At 57.3% G+C, this 8,838-nt stretch overlaps 3 protein-coding genes across 3 annotated transcripts in view; 2 read left to right on the top strand and 1 right to left on the bottom strand.

The window, feature by feature from the left end:
* The window catches only part of RPL7A (ribosomal protein L7a), a 3,330-nt gene extending 3,054 nt beyond the window's left edge, over positions 1–276 (bottom strand). Inside the window, exon 1 of the mRNA XM_008580675.1 lies at positions 194–276. Coding sequence (XP_008578897.1) covers positions 194–196 — 3 coding nt within the window. The 5' untranslated portion in view covers positions 197–276. The remainder of the gene's footprint in view (positions 1–193) is intronic.
* Positions 277–606: 330 nt separating this feature from the next.
* Positions 607–6,787, top strand: MED22 (mediator complex subunit 22). The gene is made up of 4 exons (XM_008580676.1): positions 607–729; positions 2,264–2,344; positions 3,339–3,547; positions 5,993–6,787. The coding sequence occupies exons 1-4, from the start codon at positions 607–609 to the stop codon at positions 6,180–6,182; spliced, it is 603 nt and encodes a 200-aa protein (XP_008578898.1). The 3' UTR covers positions 6,183–6,787.
* Positions 6,630–8,838, top strand: part of SURF6 (surfeit 6) — a 9,525-nt gene continuing 7,316 nt past the window's right edge. The window contains exons 1-2 of the mRNA XM_008580683.1: positions 6,630–6,665; positions 6,816–6,972. Coding sequence (XP_008578905.1) covers positions 6,630–6,665; positions 6,816–6,972 — 193 coding nt within the window. The remainder of the gene's footprint in view (positions 6,666–6,815; positions 6,973–8,838) is intronic.

An 8,838-nucleotide genomic window follows, 5' to 3' on the forward strand; every position in this document is an offset into this window, starting at 1 on the left:
TATACGAGGTCCGGTGCGCCCCGCTCCCGCCCACCGCGCATCCTTCTCCGGCCCAGTGCCGCCGGGCCGGGCCGGCAGAACTGTGCTAGCGCCGGGCGGAGCCGGGTGGACAGGTGCAGCCGCGGCCGGGGGCGGATGGCGGCGGATGGAGCTCGGCCCCGGCTCCAACACCGCGGGAGACAGAACCACTCACCATCTTGGATCGCTGGAGGCGAGAGAAAGGAATGAGGATTGTGGGTAATATGTACGCGGCCGCGGAGATCGCGAGAGTTGGCGCCGGCGCGGGATCTCGGACTTAAAGCGACAGGACGCCGGGAACTCAAACGCCAGGACCTCGCTCGGCCGCGGGGCTGGACAGGGGCTCAGGGCGCGGGGCGGCAGCTCGCGGGGGCCGTGCGGGCAGCGCGGGTTCGGCTGGGGGGCTGCCCGGGGGGGCGAGGGGCCGGGGCGAAGCCCGGGAGCCCTGCAGGCCCCGCCACTGAGCGAGCTCGTTGGGTGGAAAGGGGTCTCCAGAAGTCGGCGTGTCGTGCTGAGGCGGGGCAGGGAGCGCGGCCGCGTCGGCTCCGCCCACACGCAGGGGTCTGTCCTCCTGTCCCGGTCCCAGGCATGGCCCAGCAGAGAGCCCTGCCGCAGAGCAAGGAGACGCTGCTGCAGTCCTACAACAAGCGGCTCAAGGACGACGTCAAGTCCATCATGGACAACTTCACCGAGATCATCAAGACCGCCAAGGTGGGTGGGGCGTGGGGCCTGCCCGCTGCCCCCGCGTCCTGAGCACGGGAAAGGAGCAGGTCCAGAGAGGACGGCGACTGAGCGGCTCCGGTTAAAAGTGTCAACCACGGGGGGGGGAGCGGGGGGGGGTCTGCTTGGAGACAGCAGGGAACAGGACAGACAAGGCCCTCGTTCCCATGGAAGAAGCATTTGGGGGCGGGGGGGGGGTCTGCTTGGAGACAGCAGGGAACAGGACAGACAAGGCCCTCGTTCCCATGGAAGAAGCATTTGGGGGCGGGGGGGGGGTCTGCTTGGAGACAGCAGGGAACAGGACAGACAAGGCCCTCGTTCCCATGGAAGAAGCATTTGGGGGCGGGGGGGGGCGGGGATATTGACAATAACAAACAGTTCAATAGAGAAGTTAATACAACAAATAATTGCAAATGTTGGTAAAGCAGAGTAGGGGACTCTGGCCAAATTGCCATGGCTCCAAGTCCAGCACTGACTAGCATGGGTTTGGGTGGAGACTTCACATCTCGGTGCCTCAGTTTCCCCTGCATCGTAGGATCCTTATGATGACTGACGAGTTCATCTGCGTAAAGTGCTTAGCTTGGGGCCTGGCACCGAGTGGGTGGCCCAAACCTCACAGCTGTGGTGAGTGAGGAACAGGGGGAAGCTGGGGAAGGCCCCTCCAGGTAGCTAGAGAGGTCAGCATCTGGGTCAAGGTCAGGCAAGCCCGCCGACCGCTGCAGACTTGATGGAAGCCAGCGTTTATTTAGCGCTCACTGTGTGTCGGGCGTGTTGTGAGGGCTGTTGGGGTCTTGCCCTCTCCATCTTTGCAAGAACTCTCTGAGGTAGGTATCAGAGAAGGAAACCGAGGCCCACAGGACTCAGTAACTTCCCCAAGGTGACTCAGCTAACTGGCAGAGCCAAGATTTGAACCCAGGAAATCTGACTCTTAATCATTCAAGGTATCCTGACACCCACCCCAGCCCATACCTTCACATCTCTGTCCAGGTTGATAGGCTCCTCCACTTACCATCCGAGACTCCCCAGTGCACTGTCTGGTCTGTCCCAGCCTCAAGTCTGCCCACCTGTAAAGTAGGATGGAGGTCCAGGCTTCTGTGAGAATCTTGTGAGATGATGGTCAAGTGCTTAACGTGGTACCTCGCACGCAGGAAGTGATCAGGAAGTGGTGGCTTAAAAAAATACATCGTCCCTTTACTCCTCCATTTGGCAGTTTACCAAGTGCCCAAGCAAGTAACACCAGTCCCTACAAACAGGGTTCCACACCCCAAAAAAGACTGGACCAAGATAAGACCCTGTCCCTGCACTTGGCGCCACCATCAGCGTAGATAGGCATCAGTGTCCTGAGGAAGCCACCTGTTGTCTACCGGAGAACAGAACAACGGGAGAGCAGGGGTACACTCTGCCAGAGGCCTGTTAACAGAGCACGGGTTGGCAGAAGGCCAGGTGGACGGGATGCTGGGCCAGGGGCAGGGACTCCCTGACTTGTCAGCCAGGCCAATTGTTTGCTTTCTTGTTTGCCCCCCAGATTGAGGATGAGACGCAGGTGTCACGGGCTACTCAGGGAGAACAGGACAATTACGAGATGCACGTGCGAGCCGCCAACATTGTGAGTAGCCAGGGTAGAGGGCATGGCCCGTGCTCCAGGAGCATCCAGTCCCCGAGGGCTTCCTGGGTGGAGTGTGGGTCGCTCTGTTGCCGTGTGCCTCCCTTCCCCCCCAGACAAACAGCAGGAGAAAAACCCAGAGATGCTTTGGTTTCAGCCCTCGGCAATTTTCGAGAATGGGATGGAGGGCAGATCGCTTCTCAGGAGACTGTCCCCAGGAGGTGCACTTGCAGGAGGGCTGGGCAGATGGCCAGCCGCTTTTATCCTGTAGCTGTGCAGTGGTCAGGAGAGGGCAGCCCTTCCTGCCGACATGAAAATCCCCTGAGGTTTGTTGTGAGTGAAAAGGCGAATTGTCAAATGAAACCGTATGTGCAGTGTGATCCCTTCCAGTGTCCCAGGGCAGACACAGCAAGCGGGTATCTCCGCCGGTATGTACCCACAGATAACACAGAAAGAGGTCCCACAGGAGGGTCGGCCAGTTAGCTCAGTTGGTTAGAGCGCAGCCTTACAGCACCAAGGTCACGGGTTCAGATCCCCCTTCTGCTGGCCAGCCGCCCCTCCCCACAAAAAGAGAAAGAAAACCCTAAACAAACAAACAGAAAAACGAATCTTGCCCAACGAGTAGCTGTGCTGCCCGAGGGGAAGAGCGGGGCAGGAGGCTGAATGGGATGGGGCTTTACCTGTTGGGTTTGAGCTGCAAATGATCAGGATGCCTGCGACCTGTGTAATTGGGATCAGCCCTACGGGGTAGAAACCAGAGGCCAAGGGGAGGGGAGGGCTCAGGAAGCAGGCTGGGATCCTGCCCGCCCCTAACCCACATTCTGCTTTTCTCACTTAATTCTCAGAATGGCCCTGTGAAGGCCAATGCTGTAGTCCCCTTTTGCAGATGAGGAAGCTGAGGCTCCCAGAGGGGCCACTGCTTGCCCAGCATCAGCCACACAAAGGCAGGGCCGCTGTCCCCCCTCACCCCCTGCTGTCCTGGTTCTGATGGCCTCAGGTTCGAGCTGGTGAGTCCCTGATGAAGCTCGTGTCCGACCTCAAGCAGTTTCTGATCCTCAATGACTTCCCGTCAGTGAATGAGGCCATTGACCAGCGCAACCAGCAGCTGCGAGCGCTGCAGGAGGAGTGTGACCGGAAGCTTGTCACCCTGCGGGATGAGATCTCCATCGACCTCTATGAGCTGGAGGAGGAGTATTACTCGTCCAGGTACAAATAGGGCCGGACTCCCCTGCAGAGCGGGAGCCTGCCTACCTGGGCCTGCCCAGCAGACATGGCCCAGCCCGACCCCGAAGGGCCTTCTGTTTTTCCAAACCCTCTGTGGTTGTGGCAGCAGAGCCGGTGCCCGGGTTTCAGAGCAGAGCTCCTGGCCAGAGCACTTGATCGACAGACACAGTTCACAGACATGTGCCGGGGCCCCGGGCCTTGCCCACAGTGCAGCCTGATGAAAATCACAGGACTTCCGCCAGTCGGGGAGTCTGAGGCTGGAGAAGGGGGCCGAGGCAGTCCGCCTCCTCCTGAGGGCCGACCTCACGGCACAGCGCTTTCTGGGCCTGTGCTGCTCCTCTTAGCCGCTGAGTCCGTTTTTAGACTTCTCAGCCCCCAGCCCAGCTGGGCTGGCTCCTCTCAGCCACCCAGGCCCATGTCCAGGACACCAGTACTAGCCCAGAGGTGCAGTTCCATGTGGATGTCACCAAAACCCCACAGCGTGCAGGCGAGGGCAGGCCTGGGAGGGAGGAGGAAAAGGCGCAAGCAGAGAGTGGCCGGGAAAGCCGGCCCGAGGTACTTGGGACCTGGGGCCACTTAAGAGTCCCGAAACCTGAGACTGTTCGAGCTGGAGGGGCCCTGAGAAGTCAGAGTCCAGTGTAATTTACATAAGGAGAAACTGAGGCTGGAGACAGAGAGGCCTTGCTTCCTGGTCTCCTCACCCCCCCATTAGCTTGTGAAATCAAGATTGAGTCCAGCAAACTCAAAGCAAAAACAAAAACACATTCCTACCCCGTGCCCACTCCCAGACAAACCCCCTTTCCTCCTGGTGGTAGATTTAAAGTGCTCCTGTTTGTCCCAAGGAGGCCACACTGAGGAGCCACATTGTTCTGGTCCGGGGCTTGGTCTCCCTGCCCTGACTCAGTGTCACTACTCAGCTGGAATGGTTCTAGAGTTTCCAGAGGATTCTGGGCCATCTTTGGTCCCTGAGACTCACCAGCTCAATGGGCATGTGGCAGTGTCTCCTGTACATCAGGGAGGCAGCGAGGGGTCCTGGGGTGTTTCAGACCCTTCCAGGGATGTGGCTTCACATCCCCATATTTGTCCCCTTGAGGCAGCTGCTGCTCCCAGGGGCCACTGGACTGAGCAGTCTTGGGACAGAAATTCAGCTCTGCCTTGAAAGGTCGAGGGCCAGAGAGAGGACGGTCCTGCCTGAAGTCCCACAGCATAGCTGTGGCAGGAACCAGGGAAGCTGAGCACCAGGCTTGCTTTGTCCTTGCCTGGTCAGTGTGCTTCATCCAGAGGAGCTTCCGAGCTGGCCTAGTGTCCCTCCCACGGCCATGCCCAGGTGCCTCAGGAGCGAGGCCAGCCCACCCTGCAACGCAGCTCCCTGACCTGTAAACACCTGCTAGTGGCCAGGGCGCAAGTGAGATGGGCCTGTGGCTTTTGCAGCCCCTCCCCACTCATTCCTACATGCAGGTGGTCCCTAGCCTGAGCCACCAGCCACTCAGCCCTCCCTGCACACGAGCCACCCACTGCCCCTGGGCCTGCCCGCCTGCTGTCCGCTCAGCATCTGCTCTTTCTGGCTCTGCCTCCCCCTCTTCTCCTTGGGATTCCTCTCTGCCCAGCATGGTTCTGGGCCTGAACGCTGAGAGCAGGAGCAAGGGAGGGGGCCAGAGGCAGGGTGGGCCTCAGCAGATGGCCAGGGCCACTGTTTGCACGGTAGATGGCTGTGGGGACAGGTCCATGTCCCGGAGTCACCACCACCACACTGTCATGAGTGCCGGGCACCAAGCTTCACCTGCACCCTTGCCTCCAGGTTTCCCTGTGGTAGAGATGGGGAAATTGAATTCCAGGAGCCAAGGGACCTGCTTGAAGTCACACGGCTGGTGCAGGTGTGTAGGGGGACGCCAGAGCCTATGTTCCTAACTGTCACCCTGTTCTGGCAAATCCCAGGCACAGAGAGACCCAGAAATAAGGGGGGGCTCTGCCCTTGGGGAGCTCCTCGGGAAGAGTAGTGAGTGTCAGACTAGCGAGTTCTGGATGCTGGTTCCCGCAGCTGGTGAGGGTTAGAGACCTGGCTGGCAGCTTCTGCAAGAGGGCAACTGGAGCCAGGCTGGGGGCCTAGCCCGGCGGAGGCTAGGGCAGACCCACGTGGAAGTCGGGCAGGAAGGACACCTGGACAGTAGGTGGGAAGGGCCTGCCGAGGCCACACAGCCTGTTGGTGGCTGGTCCAGGATGGCTTCCTCCTTTAAGGGTGCAAGGGCGGCCCCCACGGGCCCCTCCCTCAGCCTGCTTGATGGAGGGGCCAGCACGGAGCAGAGGAAGAGCAAGGCGGGGCTGCGGTGTGCTCTATGTTTTCTTACCCTGCTTCTGTCTTGCTCCCCGCTCCTGGCTTTCCTCTCTGCCTGCTCCTGTCTCTCCCTGGGGTTTCTGGTGGTGGAAAAGCTCGAGTCTTTGCGAAGCTAATGACCTGCCTCTGTGCGAAGCTTACTGGAGGCTGGACCTCGACACAGACTCTGCGGATGGCCTCTCGGCCCCTCTGCTGGCGTCCCCGGAGCCCAGTGCTGGGCCCCTGCAGGCTGCAGCCCCTGCCCACTCCCACGCCGGCGGCCCTGGCCCCATGGAGCATGCCTGAGCCTCCAGGGGGTGCCCTCCCTGGGCCCTAGTTTCTCAGGAATGAAACCCAGGGCTCCCCTCTGGATGCCACCACAGCATCACTTCTTTTAGCCTAATTTCCCACTTGGGGACCCTGGAGCTGTGGCAGTTTCCTTGGGAATCTCATCAGCCCGGGTCAGCCCTCCCAGGACGGCTGGGGAAAGTTGTTCCCTGATCATTTCTGAGTGGCCCATCCCTCAAGTCATCACCCCCATTCCTGCCTTCCAGGCCAGCCAGGTGGAGGAAGTTTCCAGGACAGGTTTGTCCCATTGAGGACCTCAGCAGCGGGGCAGGGAGGACACCTGATAGGAAGATCCCACCTGAGCATGTTTAAAATTGGGAGGAGGCTCAGTGTGGACAGCGTCATCCAAGCCCAGTGTCCGTCCTTAGGCCACGGCTCCCATGCAGAGCCCTGCCTGGGCCACAGATGTCCCCCCACAGGCCGAGTGCCCTGGCAGGGCTGGTGAGAGGGGTGCTCACGCGGAAGCCAGGCAGGGGCTGTTTCCTAAATTCCACTGCTGCCTACATTCTGAGTGTCTTTATAACGAGATTGTTGAATAAAACACCACCGCCCTTTTGCATCGGCTCTGCTTTCTTCCTTATCCCGGAGCAGGCCAGGGCCACCCTGGACTCCCTGCGGCTCTACCTGGACAGCTGTGCTCCGGGTCAGCGCTCTCCCATGGGCAGCTGGCCGGTCCTCAGTATTTGGCGGGAGCAGGCCAGGGCCACCCTGGACTCCCTGCGGCTCTACCTGGACAGCTGTGCTCCGGGTCGGCGCTCTCCCATGGGCAGCTGGCCGGTCCTCAGTATTTGGCGAGTGAATGAAAAACCGCTGCCTTCATTGAGCCCTACAGAGCCCGCGCCTGCACCCCTGGTGGCGCCCAGCCCTCACCACAGCCCAAGTTGGGCTGCCTGTTCCTGTGTTCCAGAGATGACACGGGCTCAAGGGTGAGGTGCTGTACCGTGATCACAGAGCCAGCAGGTGGAATGGCAGAAATCAGGACTTGAACTCCAGTGAAACTCTAGACCCAGTGCCTCTTGGTGCCAGGCCCACCTTGGAAATGCAGACATCACCCCGCTAGGGATGGGGGCAGGGGGAGTGTCACATCAGTAGTGCTGGGACTTCAACCCTGCCACCTAACTGCCATCAATGTGCTTTACCTCCTTCCATGAGGGAGACCAATATCCCCGATGTGTGGGGGAAGTGACAGCCCAGGATCCAGCATTGGTCACCATGGGGCCCAGAGACCCCCACAGTCAAGCAGAAGGCACTAGGTGGGTGGGATCCTGGGGCCCAGCCCTGGCTCTGGCCCTGGCATCTGGGGTGGCTTGGGGAAGTGACTTCTTCTCTGAGGGAGAGTTTCCCCCGTCATAAGATGTATCGATCTCTTCTTTCACTATTTTTTAAGTTTTACTTTAATTGACAAATAATCGTTGTATATGTGGAGTACAAAGTGATATTTTTATACACATACATTGTGGAATGATAAAATCAGAATAATTAACATTATCCATCACCTCTGATTATCATTTCTTTGTGGTGAGGACATTTGCAATCCTCTCTTTTAGCTATATTGAAATATACGATACATTATTATTAACTAGTCACCTCGCTGTGCGGTAGAACCACAGAACCGATTCCTCCTGCCCAGCTGAAACTATGCGTCGACCACTGTCCTCTCTCCTCCCCTCTGCTAACCGTTGCTCCACTCTCCACTTGTCCGAGCTTGTTGTAGAGTCCACACATAAATGGGATCATATGGGATTTGTCTCTCTGTGCCTGGCTTACTTCACTTAACAATGTCCTCTTGGTTCATCCATGTCATCACAAATGACAGAATTTCCTGGCTTTTTTGACACTAAATGGTATTCCATTTTTGTATACACTACATTTTTAATCCATTCATCCATTGATGGACACATGTTGTTTCCATATCTTGGCTGAGAACCCACAGATTGGGAGAAAATATTTGCTAATCATACATCAGAAAAGGAGGTAATATCCAAAATATATAAGGTGGGCTGGCTGGTTAACACCAAGGTTAAGGGTTCAGATTCCCAAGCCGGCCAGCTGCCAAAAAATAAAATAAAAAATGGGGAACGGACTTGAATAGACATTTTTCAAATAAGATATACAAATGGCCAATGGATATATAACAACATCTCCCATTATCAGATAAATGTAAATTAAAAACACAATGAGATATCGCCTCATACCTGTTATCAAGAAGATGAAAGATACATGTTGATGAAGATGTGGAGAAAAGAGAACCCTTATCCACTGTCAGTGGTATTGTAAATTAGTACAGCCATTTTGAACAATAGTATGGAGATTTCTCAAAAGACTAAAAATAGAATTACCATACTCCAATGTTTGAATGTGTCCTCCAAATTTCATGTGGTGGAAACTTAATCCCCAAATTTATGTGCTGATGGTATTTGGAGGTGGGGCCTTTGGGAGATAACTAGGATTGCAGAGGGTCAGCATGCTGCAGCCCCCTTAATAGGACTGGTGGCTTAGTAAGAGTGAAGTTGGTTAGAGTGTGGTGTCATAACACTAGGTCAAGGGTTCAGATCCCTGTACCAGCCAGAGGCAGGCGGGCAGGTGGGGGGGGGGGGGGGGGGACCTGGGGGGG

This window comes from Galeopterus variegatus, unplaced genomic scaffold, assembly GCF_000696425.1.
Source record: "Galeopterus variegatus unplaced genomic scaffold, G_variegatus-3.0.2 Scaffold2145, whole genome shotgun sequence".
Lineage (NCBI taxonomy): Eukaryota > Metazoa > Chordata > Mammalia > Dermoptera > Cynocephalidae > Galeopterus > Galeopterus variegatus.

Excerpts from the sequence above, each read along its gene's own strand:
- MED22 (XM_008580676.1), top strand. The coding sequence starts at position 607 with ATGGCCCAGCAGAGAGCCCTGCCGCAGAGCAAGGAGACGCTGCTGCAG. Across the intron at positions 2,345-3,338 it reads ACGTGCGAGCCGCCAACATT|GTTCGAGCTGGTGAGTCCCT; the intron begins GTGAGTAGCCAG and ends TGATGGCCTCAG. Across the intron at positions 3,548-5,992 it reads GAGGAGTATTACTCGTCCAG|CTCGAGTCTTTGCGAAGCTA; the intron begins GTACAAATAGGG and ends GTGGTGGAAAAG.